The following is a 21,545-nucleotide window of genomic DNA, read 5'->3' as shown; positions in this document are numbered from 1 at the left end:
GAGCCAGGGGGCGCGGGCCCCGCCGGGCGGGAGGGGGACGCTGGGGCGGGCTCCATGGCAACCGGATGTAAGCGGCGGCGCTCTAGCCGTGGCGGCCGCCTCGTTGTTGCGGCGGAAGGGCGCGTCTCTGTGGTAACGCGGAAGTGTGAGTGGCCGGCGGCGGCGTGGGACGGGAGCGGCAGGGCCGCAGTCACCGCCGGCTCGGCCTTACCCCTGCAGATGGCGGCGGAGACGCTGGTGCACGGCTTGGCGCGGCTGCTGCAGGACGCGGGTGAGTGGCGGCCGGCGCGGGTCCCGCTGGGCCGGCCTGGGGTGAAGGCCCCGGTGTGGGGGCAGCAGCGCTCACGGCCCGGCCCGGCCTTCCCCTTCCCCGCAGGGGACCTCGTCCTGGACGGCTCCAGCACGCTGACGCTGCTCACCTCCACCCTGCAGCACCTCACGCAGGTCTTCGAGCAGCACCTGGGCTCCCGCAACCAGAACCGGGGCTTCGTGGCGCTGCCCTCGCACCCCGCCGAGACCGCGGCCATCCTGCAGGCGCAGTTCCTCTTCGACGTCCTGCAGAAGACTCACTCCCTGAAGGTCCATACCTGCTGGGGCCGGGGATGCTGCAAGGCTGGCCAGTGGCGGTGGCAGACACAGCTGCCAGTGTCAGAGTGGCCTCCTTTGGTGCCCATGTACCCCATCTTACGTGTGTGCTGTGTGGGTCTGGCAGCTCTCACAGGGCTGTTGCGTGGAGTCGTAGTCCAGCATGACAGTGTGTGGCTGCTTCCTCTAGGATCAGCTGTGTAACTCAGCAGAAAGTTTTGCAGAGTTAAAAACAGGGGCTGCAGGGGTTAATTATGTTCTGACCTTGGTAGGGTGTTGACATTGTTGGGAAAATGGTTATTTCCTGAAATGCTTGAGCAATTCGGGCAGTATCTGGCAACTGAGCACTGCTGAGTGCTCCCTGAGTGGTGACTGATCTGCACGAGGCAGCAGAGCGGTTGGACATTGGGTACACCCACTACTCTGAGACCTGCTGCTTCTTATTTCTGAGTTCTGTGTGCTCCTGCCTGGGCAGTGGTTCTGGTTGATCTGTTTCACAGCATGGGACATTGCTAGTAATGTGTCCTCGTTAATTTTAAGAAGGCTTTAAAAAATAATAAAAGTACAGAGCTAAGGATTCTTCCAAGGGCTTTTTGAAAGGTGGCATGTGTTACAACGCTGCACATGATTCTGCTGCTGGTAGGATAGGAGAGGTGCAATGGGCCCGAAAGGGGAAGGGGAATTAGCAGCAGTTCTTAGGTCCCACAGTGGTGCTCAGGAGGTGTTGTGGCTGAGCACTGCAGCCTGCAATGTCTTTTTAAAGTGTTTTCCATATGAAACAGATTGGAGAGCTTATCTAAATGTTGTTAGGAGGATTTTGTAGTGGTGTGCTGAGGGTAGAGACTGGAGTGGGTCTCAGAGCCTGTGGAGAAACACAGATCCCCTGGCAGAAGGAGGCGTGCAGGGATGCTGCAGTCATGAGGATGTTGTGGTGAGGGCTTGTGTTAACCAAAAAATGGGCTCTTTCTGTAACAAGTCTGTAAGGAAGGGGAGGCTACCCGTTGTGGTGCAGTAACTGAATTGCTTGGAGAAACTAATAAATTATATCAGCCTCATCAGATTCTTAAGACAGTGGAGGGAGAGGAGACGGTCAGGACACAGAGCAAGAATGGCATCTGAAATAAACTACTAAAATTGATCATCAGAGCTTCCCAGTGCAAGCTCCCCCTGCAAATGGTCCTGTTCCACATACTGTATCAATGCTGGCAGGCAGTGTGTAGTGATTCATTGCCACCAGGGCTGTAATGGTGGAAGTGGTCATGGTGATGAGGCCTTGGGATGTCTGTTCTGCACCTGATGAGTCACTTTGGCATGAATGTGGATGTAGCTGGCAGAGATGGTCTCTCCATTTGTACTCTGGTGTCCGCTGTCGAAGCGTTAACTGCTTCATTACTCGCTTTGAAATACTGTTTATACACTGTCCATAGAAAGCATAAGAAGCTAGATTTAATATGCTGCTTTGTGGTACATGAACACAGCCTCAGTACCCTGTGGTGAAAGAGCCTGTGGTTGTGCTACAGGATGCAAAGGAGAGGTTTGCAGGTACTTCAGTTTAATGCTAACAGTGTCTTGGAGACCAGCTCTGTTTTCCATCGTATCTGCTTGTGATTTGCCTTATTTGGCCTGTTCTTGTGAAACGCACAGGCACACCTCCCACCAGTGTGCTAGTTCAGCTCATTTGCTCGATAAACATAGCTCCAGCAGTTAGATTTGTCTTTATTTAGTAGATTTTTTAGTGGTGACTGATCGGGAATCTGGCTGTTGGACCTCACTGTGCTTCTGAAAGTAGTGAAGCCACATGGGCAAGGGAGAAGAAAAGGAACTCTGTGGTTTGGCAGACCATGGTCTTGTGCTTGCTAATGTGCTTTTCTCTTTGACCTCTGTTGAACTATGGGGCCAGGATACAGCACCGGTATCAGGGCTGGGAAGAGCTTGTTAGTGAGCAGCTGAGCTGGAGGGAGGGCCTATTCAAGGTGCTGCAGTCAGTGCATCAACACAAATTGAGGTTGACATGAGACTTCTTTTCTGATTTCTCTAGCTTGTTCATGTTCCAAACTGTGTTTTGCAGTCTGCCGTGAAGATTTTCCCTTTCAAGTCCCTCCGGCATCTGGAAGTAAGTATAGGAGACAGAACTGGCTTTGAGTCTTGCCATTTGGGTTTTCTTGAGTTAGTTTTGTGGTTGTAGAATGTGTCTACTCCTAAAACCTGGGTAGGCTTTTGTGGCTTCCCTAGAAGGCCAAGTCTAAACTGCAGCACTTGCTTGGGGTAAAGCTTGGATATGAGCAGAGGGAAGGAGGCTCCAGCTTGGATATGAGTATTAGGGAGGGAGGCTCCAGCAGGAAATGGGAGATCCCTTGCAGAGATGGGCCTGGGATGGCAGCTCCTCTTACACTGTAGTATTTTGATGTATGTTGTCCTTACTTTCTTATCACTGCTTCAGTTGAGGTCTGTTCCTTCACACTGCCTCCGGGGACTGCGATTTGTCTATTCTCAGCTGGAATCTCTAACCTGTTGCAAATGTATCAGTACACTGGAGGTGAGTGTCTCTGTGCAGCTCATGGGGAAAATTGCACGAGAAAACCTGTCTTGATCCTATAGCCCTTCACCCAGGGGAGATGTGGGATACAACATTAACCATTTTACCAATCCATGTTGCATGTGCCTTTTTCTCCCTTTCCCATTCTGGGGTCCTACAGTGTTGAAGTATTTCATGGTTGAATACACATGTACTCTGTGGTCTGCTTTTAACTGCTTGACCGTTCTGCATGTCTAGCTGTTTCCAAATTCAAAAGGCCTGCAGAAGATTGAGGTTTATTCCATTGTACCTCAGCAATGTTAAATTAGAGCTAATTGTCAGAGGGAATACTGTACTCCAGTGTCTTATCTGCTCTGGTGCCCGGCAGGTTTCTGAAACATGAAGGCAACCTCCAGCTACAGAGAACTGAGTAGTGTGGGCTGTGTGAGCCGTGGGGCTGTGGCCTTCTGTCTGTGGCACAGGAGCAGCTGCCTGCTGGGGAGCAGGGGCTGCTGGTGGGGGATGTTTTAAGAGGTTCTTTTGTCTGCCAGAGCACAAATCGTTTGACCAAGGTGTGTGTATCTTCTCTGCCTGTGCTTTGATGGAGGTCTGAAAAAGGTTTTGTTAGCATAAATCTTTGTGCTTAGTGTTCAGAGCCTACAAGTTGTAACAGGTTAACTTCCCACTTGAGTGTAGGAAGCAGAAGTATCTCCCCTTCTTTCTAAGTATCTAGCCGTGGAATGCCCACCATCTCGAAATATTTGAATTAGTGACATGAAAGTCATCACTGCTCTAGGCAAGACAGGGTCTGTAAGGCACAATATGCCAGCCTTGTTCTAGAGTAGCTGTTCCCCTGTGTTCATCTGCTGTTACTGTAACAGCTAGTACTCCTCTCTCCTTCCTAGGAAATAATTTCAGCGTGTGGTGGAGATCTGAGCTGTGCTCTCCCATGGCTGGAATTACAGACTGTGAACTTCAGCTATAACTCGATCACTGCCTTGGATGACTCACTGGTGAGTGGGGCTTCCTTCTTGTGTGACTGAGGAGCGGGGAGGAGGTGACCACAGCCAAGAACCGGGCACTCCTTTACTGATGCTGCTAGGTCTGAGTGGGAGGGAGTGGGCAGTGTTAATTTTGCTGGCCTCTCCCAGCAGGACAGGGTTTCCATGCTGCAGTGGAGACATTTGTAGGATCTCATCTAGTATCTTTTTGTCCTTCAGCAATTACTGAATGCTCTGAGAGTCCTGGATTTGAGTCACAACAAGATCCAGGATTGTGAGCACTATTTAACGGTGAGTATCTTGGGCTGAGCACTGGAGTTTCCCTGTATGGAAAGGACACTGTCAGAGTGCTGTAATCATTGACCATGTACTTGCTAGGTGAAGTATAACAAAAGAAACTGGAGATGTGGCCCAGCAGGCATGTGATTTAGAGCTAGTGCTTGCAGCCTTGGAAGTGTTTTCCTGTATGTGCAGCCTCTGAGACAGGGAAGGCAGTGTTCCTCATCTGCTCTAAGACAGGAGAGTTAGCTGTGTGTATCAATGTGTGTGTCACTGTGTGTGTCACTTGGCTCTCCAGCATGGCTGAGTGCTAAATACAGAGATGCATACAGTGTGTACTGTACATACAGTCACACATGCAGTATGCACTCTACTGCAGCCAAGACTTCACTCTAATAAGTGCAGCAGGTGGGAATTCTGTAGCCAAGTGTGGGTCTGTGGAGACCTGCTGTTCAGTTTGTTCAGACTGCTGGTAGCATTTCCTTCTTGCGCTCAGAAATCTCCTGTCAGCTACTTTAGAAAGGTGGTAATCCACCACAGTGGCATGCGTGTCATTCATCATCATCTTTGGAAAGGTAAGGAAGGGCTTCTTTTGGTAGTTCAGTCCTTTTGCTGAGGCAGGGGCTCCAGTCCCTTTCTGTGCTCCACTGAAGTTGATGAGGAAGGAGAAAGCTGCTCCTAGCAAATTTTGTGAAGTTTAGATCACGCTGAGTGCCCCTAGACAAACCACTCCAAAAGTGAATATGTAAGTCTTGCTGCAGAAATAGTCTCAAGAAACTCACTTGTTAGGTGATGTTGGTGGGATGGAGAGAACAGTAGGGCCTAGTGCCCTCTCTTGAGTCCAGTGTGAGACTTTGAGCTAAGGTCCCAGTTCATCTGGTGCTACTCTTCTCTCTGAACAGACCCTTACAGAACTGGAGTACCTCAATCTGGCTTATAACTTCCTGTCCAAGGTGCCAAACCTTGGCATCTTCAGCCAGTCCAAGCTGGTGACCCTGATCCTGCGCAGCAATGAACTTGACAGCATTAATGGTGAGCCCACAAGGGAGGAACACATCTAGGTTTGAGGCATTTCTCTCTTCCTAGAGGAGGAGCAGAAGTTGAAATCTTGGGCACAGCTGTTCTAACTAGGGTTCAATTTGAGGGGGAGGGTGGTAGATGGGAGGGTCCTAAATTGTATTTTCTAGCATGCTGATGGCTTCTTGCTTTGTTTGCAGGGGTTGAACAGCTGGTGAATCTGCAGCACCTAGATGTGGCCTATAATCTGCTGCTGGAGCATGCTCAGTTGGCACCGTTGTCCACCCTGCACTATATAAAAAAAGTAAGCACAACACCTGATGGGGTGGTAGATTAGAGATATTATGGTCAGGGGGTGCAAGGTGGTGACTCTGTGGTGAGAAGAAAGTTTTGAAAGATCAGTTAAACTCCTGAGCATTTAATTTTAATGCGGGAAGCTGATGAGGGAGCCTTGGAGAGACATCTGCGTTTCAGCGTTCATTTTCAGTGGCCTGTGCTGAAGCTAACCTTTTTCCATGTATCCATCCCCATGTACTTGCTCCTCTTTTCTCTTTTTAACACTGTCAAGTTCAGTAGTGATCCTTCTCTAATCCTGTTGTGGATTTGTGTGTTCAGAGAAGGTTGAAGGGTGATAACTGCAGGCACTATATGCTTGCAAAGGACTGTACTCTCAGCACTTCTCAGAGTCATTACTGAAAAAGCTAATGATTTAACAGCATGAGTAGGAAGTACTTTAATTTCCTTCTGTATTTGCAGGACAAATTTCCGGAAGCACTGTAAAAGCTTAGTCCTTTCCTGGCTTGATCACCGTTCCACTGCAAGGATAGTTCCTGAGCCAGAGACAAAGCCTGGAGCCTGCAGGCAGATCATGTCAGGGTATAGAATATTGCTTCTAGTAACAATTTCTCTATTTCCCCTATCCAGCTGCATTTAGAGGGAAACCCATTATGGTTCTGTCAAAACCACCGATCTGCAACCCTTGTACATCTGTCTCCCAGGGCAGTCTCCTCCAATGTGAGTATTACCACGTGCTTTCTGCCCCTGCTGTTGAAGGTGTAGGGTGTTTTGACACTCAGGGCAAATGAGGGCAAAGAATTTCATAAACCTGAAAACTTATTCCAGTGGTGTAAGAGTGTTGATTGTTTTGTATGGGTTTATCCTTAAATTTTTAAATGGTGTGCTTGCCAGGGCAGACAGACTTGAATACTGATCTCAAGTATGCAAGACCTCAGATCTTAGCACATCTTCGCTATCTACTTCATCAGTTTTGCCTACTGATGGTCCCAAAACTTGACTCTGTTCCTGCTAATGACTGTGTAGCTAGACTTTAGAAAGAAGGAGATCACTGTCTCGGCCCACCGTGCTTAATTACATACTGCTTTGGCAGCCATGGCCACCTCTTTCTTTCTCCCTATCACTCTGCTCTCAGCTAGGTGTCAGTCACTGTTTCCCTTGTACCCTGGTGCTTAGGTCAGTCCTTGGTAATCTGATTTTAAGTAAAGAAGCCAGCAAAGACAGCATTCTGGCAATTTAGCAAAGTAAATTTGCTTGCTATGGATCAGAGGTCTTTCAGAGCTGATCAGTCTTTCACATTAGTGGCAAATGGCTGGATTCATTGTCTTCAAACTGCATCTTGGAACAAGCTTTCACAGAGCTCAAGTTACTGGAAGCTAGGTAGACTCAGGCTAGAAGTAGGTTGCAGGTTTTGAGGTGAAAGTGAGTACATCTCAAAACAATTCATGAGTTGTTGCAGAATAACCTGTTGTACCGCTTCCGTGAACTGTCTTGGATATGTTTCTGGGAGTCATAAAGTCTGTAAACAGGAAAAACCACAATGGTCCCTTCCGGCCTTGTATGCTGCTAGGTCAGGTAGCTACGACTAAAAGAGTGATGGACAGGCAGGAACAGCGTTGTTTCTGGTAGTCTTTGCAGTTTTGTGCCAGAGATTTCAACCTGAGGGTGGCCTGAAAGGGAATAGAAGTCAGCAGATGTTGTCCTGAGTGTGTGCCAGTCAAGTGGAATCTGACTGCAAATGGGTCTCTAATTACAGTTCCTCTTGGATGGGGAGCCACTCTCTTCCTCGGACCTGATGGTAAGTACAATTGCTGTAAACTGATCTTACTGGCTTTGGGAGTGGGAACTCTGTCAGGTTTTTGCATCATCATGTGCCTCATTAAATCTATGTGGGCTGCCTTGACTCTGACACAGTTAATTTTGGCTCAGCCTGTGCTGATTCCTACTAATTGTTGGGACTGGCCAGTATAACTTATTTTGTCTTATGTAGCCTGGCAGAACTTGGAGCCTTGCCTGTTTCCTTTTCAGGGACTATCTGGTACTTGACACTTGAATTACATGTCAGCAAAACAAACAGTTGCCTGGTTCCCATCTGCTGTTTTTAAGAAAGGCAGAGATTGAGTTAAATTGGAGTGGTTGTGATAAACAATCCAGTCAGCCAGGCAGGATCTGTTGTCACCACTTGGACTGAGATGATGAGGGGCAGGGAAGTTGTCAGCTTGAGTTGTGGCGTGGTTACCTTGTCTCCCCTTTGCACTCAGCAGGCAACTTTCTCTTCTTTTGCCTTCAGTACCTTCCAAGACTTGTGCAAAGTGTGTCACAGTCCATCCACACTTCTACCTCAGAGAAGACCACGCTGGACCGCAGTGCTCTGGACAGTTCCTGTGCTGCAGACTTCAGTGACAGTCAGTCCCCAGCAGAGAATGTGGTTGTCAGGCGCCCTCGAAAGAAAAGCAAGGTCAGGGACCGAGACGGCTTCTTAACCATGTAACTGTCATTTGGGGTGAAGGGGCTGCCTCAGCATGAAAGCCTTGTGCTATGGGCTGCAGTCTTGTACTAACTGTGCGGTGCTGAGCCTCTACTGTGTGTTAGGAAGGGTCTAGGCTTAAAATCAGTCTTGATATACTGTGACAAATGTTTCACAGTGTGCTTCTGCACGGTTATAGCTATGAACCCTTCAGGTTGGCAGAGCCTCTCATCAGATGCTGTTTTGGTCATTCTGATGCCTCCCAACTATTCTTATCCTGTTTGTTCCAGGGAAAAGTCAAAGTGCGCAGAGCAAGCATTTCAGAGCCCAGTGACACAGAACATGAGCCCCAGCCTTTATCTCTCTCTGCTGGTGAGGCTTGTCTTCTTCCTCAGTAATGCAGCAACTGAACTGCCACAGTCAGAGAAGTGCTCTGGCATGGTGTCTATTTTCATACTTCCCGAGTTTTCTCTCTGCAGGCCTGGTCCTGCAGCATCAGAAGGAGATGAAGCGCTTGGACAGCTTCAGAGATCGCTTTGGTGTTGACTGGCTGCAGTACAAGAGACACCTGGAGGAGCACGACCAAGAACCAATCATCTGCCATAGCCATTCTGCAGATGAGATTGTGGGCAGACCTGCTGCTGTGGACTTGCATAGCGAGAGCTCTGACCCAGAGCAAGGAAAACCCCAAGTATCCCAGAAGAAATCCTCTTCTCCTTTAGATGATACTGAGAAGGAGGAGGAGCCTGCAGTGCAGCTGGATGAGCCTGTGGAAGAAGAACAGAGAGAAGAGGAGGAGGCAGATGAGCTAATGCTGGGAGAGGAAGAAGAGGAGAAGCCAGAAGGTAAACAAGTCCTTCCACTGCTGTGTTTGAGGGCTTGGGAGACAATAAGAGAGATGAGTCAAACATTATATCCCTGAAGCTTTATCATGCTGCCCAGTATTATGAGACTTCTAAGGGCTTGAGCCAAGCAAACCTGAAGGCCTGGTGTGTGTACTGACCTGTGCTCTGTTGTGTTTGGCAGTGGACCTTTGCCAGCCAGTGCTGGTGAGCCAAATAGAAGGGGAGGGGGACCCAGAGCCAGACTGGATCTTCCTGCGAATCACGGCTAAACATGTGATTGAGGTGGAGCTGAAAGCTGCCAGAGTCCTCCACAAGCTGGAGCTGAAATGCCTGCAGAAGGTGGAGACCTCTGAGATAAGCTGGAAGAGGATGGTGAGCTATGCCTCTGTGTGAGCCTTTAGCATCTTACTCCCTGTGTGGGCCAGCGTCCTAGATTTGGGCTTCTCTCAGAGTCCCTGCAGGTCTTTTCCTTGCTCCTGCAAAGCCTGAGTGCTTGAGCATCTCTTCCACCCAATGCATGTGTATCTAACAGCATCTTATTGCTTAGAGTACATGTGATAATGCAGCAGAAGCCAGCACCAATTCTGTTCCAAAGCTGGAGTTTAAATGGTAGCTGGACTTGTTCCAGTATGCAGGAATGAGAGACTTCTCAACAGGAGCCTAAATGAAATAGAGACCTTACCATCCACTCCTTGCTGGGATATCACCCTGGCCTTGCAGGACTGTTTGTGGATTGCACTTTTCCTTAGACAGTGCAGCACTGAGCCTAGCAGGATGTTTAGAAGGGCACTGGGAGCTCAGTGGGTGGTTCTCCATCTGCTCTAGGTGCATGCTTTAGCACTACCAGCCCTATTTTGCTTTTGTGGTTTGTTAGAAAGGGAATTTAGAAATCTACTTTTTGTCATTGTAGGCTTTAACATTCAGTGTGTGCGTGGATGTGTTCTCAGGCTTCTCTAGTACTGTTTTCACCAAAAGCTCCAACTCATTTTTTTTTTTTATTCCTGCCCTTGTACCTCTTGAATGCTTGTGGCTTGACATTCTTCTGACATACCTTTGTGTAAAGGTGTTTTGTTTGAGATGCTTTTTTTCTGGAATTTGAAGCTTACTGTTGTCCTCAGAACTCAGGTACTTTATTTTAATTTAATTTTATTTATTTATTTATGCCCGTTTTAACAGGCTCCCAAAAGCTATCAGTTTTGGAGGGCTACTCAGGGCTTACTAAATTAAGTGCTTGTATGGCTGGGTTTCAGCCAGTTGCAAATTAATGTAGGCTGTAAACTGAATGCTGCAGCCTCTTTCTAGAACTGGCATTTTCTGTCTCCTGCAGGACCTGGAGCGAGTTTTTCCTGTCCTCACGTTGCATTTCAGCTACATTCGCAAGGACCGGCAGAAGCGCAAATATGTGGTGCTTGACGACTGCCCGGAGCAGTGTCTGCAGGTAGGGGAGGCTGGAGGGGGCAGCCTGGGGAGGGCGCATTTGCTACTGAAAGACACTGAATTCTTCCAGCCAGCATGGGGCCCCTGTTCTCTGCTGCCCTGTGGCAGCTTGTGCTTGGCTTATAAACTGAGGATTTCTCCTGCTGCACAAATAACCTGTGGAGGGCCCTGTGAGCATGGCCATGGGTGGTGGAGCTCCCGGAGCATGAAGGTGCTCTCAAGGAGAAAGCCTTGCAGTTTTCTCCCTGTTGGGAAGAAAAGTTAGTAGTCAAGTTAGTGCTCCTTATTTGTTGTGCATGTGCAATGTAACGTTCCCTGGGTGCTGAGCAGCTTGTAGTTATCCCTCTGGGTAGTGAGTGTCAGTGCTATGGCAGCTCTGGTCTGCACAGCTGCTGTAAGCAACTCCGGTCTTCAATCCAAGCATTTTCATGATGTACTGTTGTTTAAGTACATTTAAACAAGTTGTTACAGAGAAGGCACAAATAGATGGGACCTTTGAGACCAGAGTTCCAAGAAAAAACAGTCAATATGTAGATACAAGGCACAGACCTGCAAAAACAGGTTCTCTTGGTCTTCTGCAGAAGACCTTGCAGAAGCTCTATGCCCTTCGCAAGTCTCACACAGACAGACTGTGGTACGCTGTTAGCTGGAAAATGGCCCTGCACCCCTTGCACTCTGAAGTGCTGTAATGAGGCATGTGAGAAAACTTGATGTCAGAGGCTTGCTTTTATTAGGACGGTTATAGCTGCCTGCTAGCACTCTTCCCTGTGCTGCTACTTCTAGTGTGCCCTTGAAGTGTTGTCCCCAGCTGTTGAGGAGAATCGGCGAAATCAGGACCAGGAGAAGGGATCCACAAAGCTCCAGTGTCTGAAATGCAAGCAGGAGTTTTCACAGTCCCTGGCTCCCTGGCGTGAAGGTCCCTATCCTTCAGAGGTTGATGATGCCAAAATCCTGGAGACCCTGGTTGCCTCAGATCAAGGTAGGATGTAGTGCCCAGAAGAAGGATGCTTGCTGATGCCCAGGCAGACTGCCAGAATGGCAGCTGCAGTGTAGAGTGTGGAATGTATAAGTGAGGGTGATGCCTTGGCTGTACTGGAATTGAAACCGGTTGTGGGATATACTCTGACTTAGCCCACTTGGACTGAGAAGAGCCTGCCTTTTTCACTGGCAGAAATAAGTGACAGTTTTAAGGTTAAGCAAACAGCACCCCTGTTGTGGGTGGCCTGAGGTCTGGGAGAACACAGGGGTGCTGGAAACTGGAGATGGCCCACATAAATCTGAAATCTGGGAGAGGCCTTAAAGATCATGTAGTCCTGCTGAAACTGTGGTCAGTTCTGCCACAGAGATTAATTTGTTTTAAAGAGCCTTTGCTAATGGAGGCTTCAGGGGAATCTGCTCCAGTATTTCAGGTAAAACTTTGGCTGTTAAAACAACTGGAACCCTAACCTAAGTCTCAATGACTGTGATCTTAAGCCCACTCTTTCTTCTCTCATGGGGAATGATTTATTCCTTTCTTTGTACTTGAGGGCCATTGGTCTCCCCTGGTGACTAGTCCCATCTTCTGTCCTGTAGACTAAATAAGCTCAGCTCACTAGATAATTTGCTTGTCAGGAGTCTGCTTTGTCCTCTTTCCCATTTGTCCACATTTTTCTTCAGGTGCCTGAAAATAGATGTGATATTTTGGTTGGGACATGGCTAGTGCTGAATAGGCATCTTCTGATTGCTGAGTTTTTCAAAGTTCAGTTTATATTTGAAGTGGGGAGTACCCAGCCTTACCTCAGAAGATGCTGCGCATTTGATGAACTGTCCTGGAATTGAGTACTGCTCTGAGGGCAGAAGTCCCTGCCCTGATGGCAGCGCTTTCCTCCACCCCAGGATACTTTCTCCCCTCACCAGGGTAGTGGGAGTCCCAAGATCCAGCTGGGAGCCTGCTGTGGTGTGAGTGAAGGGAGCATCAGGAACTGGGGTCAGAAGGGATGAGGACAGCTGGAGAAGGGGCATGGCATGGTTGTGGTTTGGCTGGCCAGGAGGATACACCAAACTGGGGACAGAGGTGGCTAAGGGAGGTTGGGTTGACTGGTCGTGGGCTTGGGCTTCAAAGGCAATGGGAGCACTGGTGGACATGAAGTGGAGGAAAATCATGAGACAAAGCCCTGATGTAGTTTTGCTTGCAACTACAGCACCCACTGGTCACCCTAAATCTGAGTAGAAGTATTGCAGGTGGATGTTGGTACTGATCCAGAATTTCTTGTTGATTTGTGAGGGGAGGTGTTTAGGATATGACTTGAAACAGAGTTACTCAACAAGCTGCTTGAGTTGGATTGTAACTGTTGTCTACTTTGAAAGGGATGGTTTGTGGTTTTCAGAGGGGAAAAAAAAAAAAAAAGTAAAATCCTGTTGGGGGAGAACTGTTCTGGCTTTTCTTTATCCCTAATAAGATCTTCCACAGATGCTTCAGCAGCTGGTGAGCCCATAGCCTGTCCCAGTTGTTCCAGTGACCATGTGGTCATCCTGCCTTCAGAGGAGTGCTCCAGCACACCTTTGCCACCTGGCCCCGATAGCACAAGTGAGGACCTGTCAGACTCTGTCCTGGAGGGAGGCAGCCAGCAGGAGGCCCCAGAGGAAGTGCCTGCCCTGGCCAGTGAGAGTGGGAAGTTCTACATCGGCGGGGAGGACAGCTCGGAGATGGATACCAGCAACAGCACCAGGACCCCAGAGCTGAGTGGCGAGCACGATGGCACGCTCCCTTCCAGCTCCCGCAGTTCAGATGGGGGCTGCAGGAAGAAGGAGCTGGGCATGAAGAGCCAGTACTTGTCCCTCAGCCACACAGACACCAATGGGGGCAGCTTGATGGGCAGCTACCATTACAGCGGCTCTCATGGGCCCACTCCTTCCCAGCTCTCTTTGAACTCTGAGTCCGAGGAAACATGGAATCTCAGTCCCCGTGAGTATGTGGGAGCTGTGCAGGGTTTAGGGGTTTGCACAGTGTGGGGCTGGGCTTTATCACTGGTGCTTGCAGGGTGCACCACCTCCTGTCTAATGGGGAAGGGGGGGTCATTTAGCATGAGTGGCAGCGACTGTGGTTCTTGTGAGCAGAGTTTTTCATTCCCCCTTCTGTTCAATCCTCATGCCTGAAGGCAGGGAAAACTGAGTCAGCTCCTAATCTCTGATATTGCTCAGACTCTGAGTAACAGGGTCTTGTTCTGGGGTCTGCCCTGCTCAGTTCCAGACACACTTTGTTCCTGTGGCACCAGTGAGCTGCCAGCTGGAGCATTACCTATGGACAATTTCTCTGTATTTATTCTCTGGCTTATGTGCAGTGTGAGGCTGGTGTGTTTGAACGAGGCTCTGGTTAGTGGATCTACAGTTACTTGTGCTTTGCTCCATGGCCTTTGTGAGCTTCAGATGACAAAGCCTGTCCAAAAGAAGAGACTGTGCGCTGGCTGTGTGATGTCTGTTGTGCAAGATAGCAGTTACTGGGAGGTCCACAAATGCTTTTTGTGAAGGGCCTTGGATTTCTGATGCAGCAGACTGCCTTTCCTTGGGCATCAGCTTGTGATTTACAGAATAACTGAAGAGTAATTGAGGTTATCTGTTCCAGCCCAAGTAACTGAGGTTATCTGTTCCAGCCCAAGTGACTCTATTGCAACTAAAGTCTAGTGCTGGTTTGCAAACCCACCAGCTTCTTAGAGACCTCCTGCAGCCTTTCAAGACTGTGCCTCTGAAGAGGAGTTGGAATAGCACCCATGTTTAGGATTGCCATGTTTGGTCTTGTGCACTCGAAGTATAAGAAATAAAATGGTCTCTTGCTTTGAGTCAAATCACAAATTTAAAACTGAGCCCATAAAAAGATTCCTGTGGGGAGAAGTTGATTAGTGTAGCGTTTCTGGTGGAGGACAGGATCTGCTGGGAAGTGTATCATGGCTGTTGTAGAAACTATTTGGTCATACAATTGCGTGACAAACTTAATTATGTTTTTAAGTGGTTTTATTAGTGTCTTCCTCAGTCCCCTTTAACCTTACCGCAGTTGAAGTCAGAGTTTAAAAAGCTGACCTGAGCTGACACTAGTTGAAATGGGAAATGTCTTTCTGGCTTTGTGATTAAAGAATTGCCCTCCTGCCAAATCTAGCAGCAAAGCAGTGTCCTCCTTTAACTAAACAGCTGAGCATAGGTTGAAAGGTGGGTTAGACCAAAGCTTTGTAGATCTGAAAAAGCAAGTGTTGGAGTTCCCTCGTGTTTCCACATTGAGATCTGTAGCCTGGAGAGCCTGGAGAGTCTTGGGCCCTTTGGCTTGAGACCTGATGGAAGCAGGTGTGCAGAGGAGGTGACCCTGCTGCCCTGGTGCTGGTCTGCCTGCTTGGGCAGCAGCTGGTGAAAAAAAAATCAATACAATTAAATTAAAAGGTGTTTCCTGAAAATAAAGCACACGGTTTCAGAACAAATATGAGGCCTTGGTACTTACTTTAAAAATGTTCTTTAAGCTTCACTGATTATTTGCTACTGCACTTACCTACAGTCCTGCTGAATAAAGCTATAGCTGTAGCTTTGGTCAGTGGGCAGAGTGTCAGTGTTGCCCTTCACTCTCCTCAGCTGTAAATGGCGTCCTGAACACGAGGGACTTCCGTTGTGTGGATCATCGCCTGAAGCTGTACCTGGACATGGAGGTTTTTGAGGAGAATACTGAGGAGTTCCAGTGCTTCCTCAAGGTGAGCTTCTGCACCACTTCTACAGCTCTTTGGCTGTCCTGCTTGCCACGCTGTGGGTTCTGCACTGGGGTGTCATCCCAGAGGCTGTGGGGTGTGAATGGAGCTGAAGGGTGTTTAAGTCAGTCCTTTCCATGGGTGGGCTGGCAAGGGGCAGGCCAGTGCTATGACCCACCCTCTCTGTGCTCTAGGTGGTCGTGGTGAAGTTTGGCCGACAAGGAGAGTTCCTCTCAGTCCTGGTTGCCTCTGATCTCAAGATTTACGTGCTGGAAGTCACTGGGGCTATCAGGTGAGGAGAATAGTGGCAAGTGGGATCCTGCAGCATAATGCCAACCCGTGCTAGCCTTACCCTGGAGGTGTGGTGACATGCAGAGGCTCTTCTGGCAACCCCTCCTGCTGCAGTCTGATGTGGGAGAGGAGTTGGGGCAGCCTGCTGCAGCTGAGGGCTGTGCTCTGTGATTAGGGGACAACCTGCAGACTGGCTGAAGAAGGACGACTCTCACTACCTGTATGATATTTCCCATCTGGAAGTGGGACTCTGCCACCAGAGCTTGCGAATGGAATTTGAGAACCCGAAAGCCTCATACAATCTACTGATCCGGAACCAAAGCTGCTGTGACCAGTTCCTGCAGAACTTGACATGTAAGAACAGAGCTGTAGGGGAGGGCAGCAGGGGGAGGATTGGAAGATTTGCTCTCGGAGACCTAGCGGGAGAGCTGTAGTTGGGTGTTTGTTGGAAATTCACTTCTTGCCAGTTCAGAAAAAAGTTGGGGGAGAACCCCACTTGCATAATAACTTCCAGTGCCTCTCTGTAGACTACAGAACCATCCTGTGCTGTTATGTACTGTCCTTTGGCATGCAATAAAAGATGTCTACCTTCTCCCCCTCTTTAGATCTCATGCAGGAGCTACCTGCTAAACACAGGAGTAAGGTGAAGGAAATACCTACTGTGGAAATGAATCCTCAACATTGGCTATGGTAAGAACAGCTTCTGAGAGGTTGGGGTTTCAGATATAAGGGGCTGTCTGCTTGTCCAGCAGTGCCTAGGCAGCATAGTGCTCAAAACAGGGCAGCACAGGAGGAGACACCACTGGAGTGGCAGCTGGCTCAAGTACCTACTGCTCAGGGATTGAGCAGGCAAAGGGATGTCTGACTGAGCAAAGCAGGACAACTCTGGCTCTCCTGGAGGAGCCTGAACAGAGGAATATAATGGAGGTGGGAAAAGGGAGCGGCATACGGCAGCCTGCTCCCTTGCAAGCAGCATCTGGTTCCTAGCTGTCAAGGTAATAGAGTAACAGGAGATAGAGGAATTTTGCAACATCTAGAAGAGATGGGTTTCTCCCTGCCCAAAGAGGACAGTGAGCAGTAGCTAGTTCACAGCAAACCCAGCCTGGAAACAGAGTGCTTCCTTGATTGGCATGCCATTGTATCTCTTCCAGGCCTCTGCTGGATTCCAAGACCACAGATTCTGCAGCTGCAGATGACGCTTGTTTCTTCTACCTGCTGGCCTATCTGATCCAAGGTATAGGAGATCTTAGTGACCAGGTGACCCACACCTTTTGCTGTCTACTTTCATGTTTGTGGTTTTAGTGTACAGTCTGTAGGAAAAGAGCAGGGGAATTGGTCCTGCAGCGAGATGGGGCAGGGGTATGGGTGAGGACTCTTTTCTTAGTGTTGAGATGTGTGGGATAGCAGTATGTTTTATCCCATATAGCCAGTGGGTCTCCCAGCCCTTTTTTTAATGTGTGGAAGCCCAGGCTCTAGGGAGAGTAGTTGGTCTTGCCCACCAGGTTTGGTGACGACTCAGAATGGTTTCTGAGAAGCTGGAGATTATCTAAGGGCTGGATTGTTGCCCTGAGCTGAGGGGTCACACACAGCTGTTTTGTGTGAGGAGCTGAAAGGCTTCTCAGTTTGGGAAAACAGAAGCAGGTGTCTGGAACCCAAGACAATAGAACAGAAGCAGGTTGCTGGAGCCCATCAAGTTCTGTTCCAGGGCTTGCTGAGAGACAAATGTGCTAAACCTGGGATTTGAGTCTTCAGTGAACAATTCCAGTGTTGTCTTAGCTTGGGACACTGGAGAAGGTAACCTAGCTGTTAATTACATTCTGATCAGTGAGTTACTGCTCTTGCACCCTAGTTCACCATTGGCCATCGGGGAAGTATGAGAGAAAGAGAATCAGGAGGAATCTGTGGGCAGGTTGTTTATTGGTCTCCTCAAGCTGAGTAAATAGCCTGTGGGAGGGAGAACTTCAAGTGCATTTTTCTTACCATACAGTTGTCTCCTTTTTTAGAGTATAGTGCCCAAAACCGGACACAGTTCCAGCTGAGGCCTCAATGCCAAGTAAACAGGACTAATTAAACATCCTATTTCTGATATTGCTACTAATTTCCAAGAGTGAGATGTGACAAGAAAAGCAACGTTGCTGTAGCAGCTTGTGATTCCCTATGACCTCAGCCATTTCACCTAGTGGTTCCCTGTTTCTGTGCATCTGACTTTTTCCCAAGTTCTCATGCTTTTCATTTGCATCCACTGAAATCAGCTGGATGATACTTATGCACATTACAGTTTATCAAAAGTACTTTGCTTTCTGCCATACTTCCAACTTGGTATTAAACTTTATGTGTGTGCTCTTTGTTGCAACTGCTAGATGTCTGCAGCCAGATGAATCCAGGCCAAAAAAGGCGACCTTTTAGCTGGAGCTGCTGACTTTTAACTAAGAAGTAGTAAAGTGTTGTTTAGGAGCTCAGAGGACTCGAGTGTCTTTTCCTGCCTTACATGAGGACACAGGCTGGACAAGGCTTGCTGGGCAGTGCCCTTTTGTATGCGTGCTCCTGCAATGAGCTTGGATAAGCTGGTCAAGCATGGCCACATTCAGCTACCCTGCGCCCTTCAGTCAGGAAGCTGGATAAAGCTGTTCACCCAGATACTCTTGCTGGAAAGGATTTCCCTAGGGGAGGAACGGAAAGCAAAGCTGGTTCTGTGGTGACTCAGGCCCTCGGCAAAGCCTCTCCTCTTCCCTTGTATCCTTGTAGGGGCATCTGCTTTCCCTGTGACCCTGCTGAGCACTCGAAACATGCTGTTTCTGTTGGAGGAGAATCACCAGTGGCAGGTGCAGCCCTCCTTGGATGAAGACCACGGGGCAGAAACGCCTCCTAGAAGCAGCATCCAGTTGAAGGAGAAGCAGCCAATCAGCAGTATTAGCAATGTCATAATGTATCGCCTCTGTCCTTGTGATATCAAGCTGATGCTTTATGATGAGGTAACCAGGAAGTGGTTACGGGGCACATGAGATGCTGGGGGCTGGATTGTGCTTAGATCCTGTTCTTGCCAAGAGTGTCTTGGGGCTGTCATCTCCCATCCTAACCTAGGGGCTTGCACCGCAGAGGCAGGGGAGCACAATGAATTGCTGCTGTACAAAAGTCACACAGGGACACTTCCATGTCTGGCAGCAGAGAGAGAGGAGGAGGCTATCACTTAAGAATTGGGAGAAACTGGCAGCTGTGCTGGGGAACGATGGCTCGGGGCTGATGGGTGCCGTCGAGGCTATACCCTGCTCATCCACCTCCATCTCTTTCCCAGGTGCTGAAGGTGGAGAGCACTTGGCACATCCGCACAGAGTGCCCGGAGCTCCTGGTAGAGCTGGTGGAGTGGATCCGCAGGCCCTGGGAGGAGATGTTCTCCATCGAGCTACGGAAGACTGTGTACGAGGGACTGGAGTGAGCTTGCCAGCTGTAGGCAAGCAAGACCTGGGAGTCAAGAGTGCTGCTGTGCTGGCCATGGTGGTGTCTCCCACTCCCATCTGACCTTGCTGTCCTTGTCCTGTGGCCTCTGCTTTCTACTCTGCTTTTGCCCCTGGCCCTTTTTGGTGAAGAGGAGGGGAGCACAGAGTGGTCCAGGCTGCACAGTCACTCACTTGCACTGGGCTGGCCATGGAAGGAGGAGGTGGAGGGTGTTCCCTGTAATACTGCATATGCCACACAAAGTTTTAACTTGGCAGTGTCTGCTAGTTTTCCTCAGGGTCATATGGAGTGTCACTGAAGGAAGAGGGGAGCCAGTCCAGAACATGTTCAGTGGGACATGCAGTGGTACTAGGCAAGCAGCAGCCCAGAGACAGTCAGGTGCTGTGGCCTTTCTAGCAGGTATATTTGTTGCCTTCCTAGCTGTCTCAGAACAGATGCCATCATCTGCTGATTTTTTTTTTTTTGTCCTTCCTCTCTGTTTTGTCCACAGCTTCCCTAAAGCTGCCTGCTTCAAACAGGAGCCTGATTGCACAAGGGGATGAGGCATGTTCATGTTGTAGTGTTAGCCCCACAGAGAGCCCTTACCTGCCTGCCTGGCAGGGCATGGATCCATCTGCTGCTATAGTCTTTCACTGTCACTGCGGGGGGAGGAGCTGTGAGGCTCTTAGCACAGAATTGTGTTGTGCATCACTTAGGGGTCAGGACCCTGGTGGGCACTGGCAGGTAAAAGTGAGGCTTGGACTTTTCTGAGCAGTCCAAAAGCAAGAGTCTATTTTAACATGAGTTTTACTATTTTCTATTGTAATAAAAGCTTATATTTATTGAATTGTCACATTTTCCTTGTTTCATCCTCTTGCACTGCTGTAATGCCTTTGTAAGGTCTTGCATACAAGTTCTGCAGTACCCACAAGGATTCCCCAACATCACACAGGGTTCACTCTTCCCCTCCTGTTCGGGGTGAGTGCTGATGAGCAGCTAAGCTAATCTTCACCCGCCTGGCTCCCAAGCAGCAACCAAGGAACAAGGCCCAAACAGGATTAGATTGACAGCAGGTACTGGTTGTGTTCTCCTGTGACAATTGTCCTCAGGTGAGCATCCTGTGGGCTTCCAGCTCCAGCAAGTTGCTTACTGGCTGTACAGGCCCCCACATTCTTCCCTGTACCAGGCTTTACCTTGTCTCAAACTGTCCTGCACAGAGTTAAATGCAGCTGAAAAAATGCTGCTGCCTGGCCTGGGCTTGCTGTGCCACAGGATCTCTGCACCCTGCCCAGGGCAGAGCAAGTGAAGAAGCCACATGTGGTGTTTCAATGCAGCTGAAGCTTCCTGTTGGGGTGAGCAGAAATGGACCTGTCACATGAAGGTGATGCCAGGTGAGATGTGATACCCCCAAAGGGGACCTTTACTGATGTCTGCTTTTCTCAGGGCACTGTCTTTGTCTTGCTGTAAGTGTTCAACCCACAGTTTCAGGGCAGGTTTTCCCACAGTTGAATCCTTAGTGATAAAACCTCTATGTTGAGGTGAGCTTGAGATTTTTTTTTTTTTTTGTCATTCAGTGGCCTGATGCCCGTTTTCTTTGGATACTGAGTACAGCAGCTCTTTGCAACAGTCTCTATGACATCCAGACTTCTCACATACCCAAAGCTGGTATCCGTGGCCTCAGCTTCTGACTTCTAGAACACAAGGAGTGACTGAGTCCCACAGCATTTCACTGCTCCTGTCTCACCTGGGTATATGAAATGTTTCCCTCCCTGCTCAAACCCAGCTATGCCACCCTCATAGCCTTAGGAGAGCAGGAAATTTTGTTTCTGTACTTTGTGGTGGTCTGAAGGCCACCTTGCCTCACAGTGTTGGATGCTTTCTTGGAATCGCTGTACTATTAGAATTTCTCCTGTCAGTTCTAGAAGCAGTTGAGTTGCTGAAGGCCCACAGTGGCTGATATTTTTATCTAGCCTTCTATAGACTTGATTGACAAAATCTATACTGTCTTGAGGCAAATGTCACAATGCATTCCACTTTCTCCCCTATTCCTAAACAGGCATATGGCTGCTGCTCTCTGCTCCTTTGGAGCAATCTCAGACTGTGAGTGGGAGTGAGGTCAGTAGAAGCGCTGCCAGCACCCAGCACTTTATCCAGGGGAAGGAGTCTGAAAAAGCTGAGCCAGTAAAGACCAGTAAGGGTTTTCTGTCTTCATCTTGCCATTTAAGGAGCTCATGTAAGTTGTCTTGATCTTCTATAGCTGTGTTTTTTATGAAGGGCAAGAGTCAAAGTTGGAGATATTGGACCAGTTTGTTGATAGCTCTTATGCATAAGCTGATCGCCAGAGAAAGCCCATCCCTGGAGTTTGCTTTGTCTGTCTTAGCTAAGCTGCACCTTTGCTCTGCCATGACTGTATCTGGGTATGCGTTGAGGAGCCTGACAAAGTGTGGGCTGCCGGAACCAAAGGTTTCAGCAGTGTGCCTGTCTGGAGCTCTTCTCAAGCTCGTCCCCCTTTTTACTGGAGAAATCGCTATGTATTTGCTTCTGCTTCTTGCCATGTCTCTTCAGGTCTGTGCCCACAACTCAGCATTAGCATCTCGGTCCCGTTGACAGCTCCCCGCTCTACTGCATTTCTGCATTCCTCCCCTAACAAGGAAGCTCATGTGCTGCCACAACTTGTCTTCT

At 48.9% G+C, this 21,545-nt stretch overlaps 1 protein-coding gene across 2 annotated transcripts; it reads left to right on the top strand.

The window, feature by feature from the left end:
- Window positions 1-39: 39 nt before the first annotated feature.
- Window positions 40-19,716, top strand: STK11IP (serine/threonine kinase 11 interacting protein). Of its 2 annotated transcripts, XM_065841409.2 has the most exons (24): window positions 40-271; window positions 377-579; window positions 2,624-2,698; window positions 3,026-3,121; window positions 4,006-4,113; window positions 4,321-4,392; window positions 5,283-5,412; window positions 5,598-5,701; window positions 6,322-6,411; window positions 7,448-7,489; window positions 7,982-8,149; window positions 8,449-8,530; window positions 8,638-9,003; window positions 9,185-9,375; window positions 10,331-10,441; window positions 11,224-11,419; window positions 12,890-13,384; window positions 15,031-15,146; window positions 15,335-15,432; window positions 15,607-15,785; window positions 16,037-16,121; window positions 16,583-16,665; window positions 18,177-18,403; window positions 18,724-19,716. In XM_065841409.2, the coding sequence occupies exons 1-24, from the start codon at window positions 55-57 to the stop codon at window positions 18,862-18,864; spliced, it is 3,675 nt and encodes a 1,224-aa protein (XP_065697481.1). In that variant the 5' UTR covers window positions 40-54; the 3' UTR covers window positions 18,865-19,716. The 2 variants fall into 2 exon arrangements, with proteins under 2 accessions (XP_065697481.1, XP_065697482.1); XM_065841410.2 differs by lacking the exon at window positions 18,724-19,716 and having other exon boundaries at window positions 16,583-16,688; window positions 18,177-18,332.
- Window positions 19,717-21,545: the final 1,829 nt, after the last annotated feature.

Source organism: Patagioenas fasciata, chromosome 7, assembly GCF_037038585.1.
Source record: "Patagioenas fasciata isolate bPatFas1 chromosome 7, bPatFas1.hap1, whole genome shotgun sequence".
Classification (NCBI taxonomy): domain Eukaryota; kingdom Metazoa; phylum Chordata; class Aves; order Columbiformes; family Columbidae; genus Patagioenas; species Patagioenas fasciata.
Note: the sequence above shows the minus strand (reverse complement) of the source record. Positions and strands in the feature narration are given on the sequence as shown.

What these genes read in the sequence shown, in the direction of transcription:
- STK11IP (XM_065841409.2), top strand. Translation starts at nt 55, where the DNA reads ATGGCAACCGGATGTAAGCGGCGGCGCTCTAGCCGTGGCGGCCGCCTC. An exon ending in TCTCTTCCTCGGACCTGATG is followed by an intron (nt 7,490 to 7,981) that starts GTAAGTACAATT and finishes TTTTGCCTTCAG; the next exon opens with TACCTTCCAAGACTTGTGCA. An exon ending in AATCCTCAACATTGGCTATG is followed by an intron (nt 16,122 to 16,582) that starts GTAAGAACAGCT and finishes TATCTCTTCCAG; the next exon opens with GCCTCTGCTGGATTCCAAGA.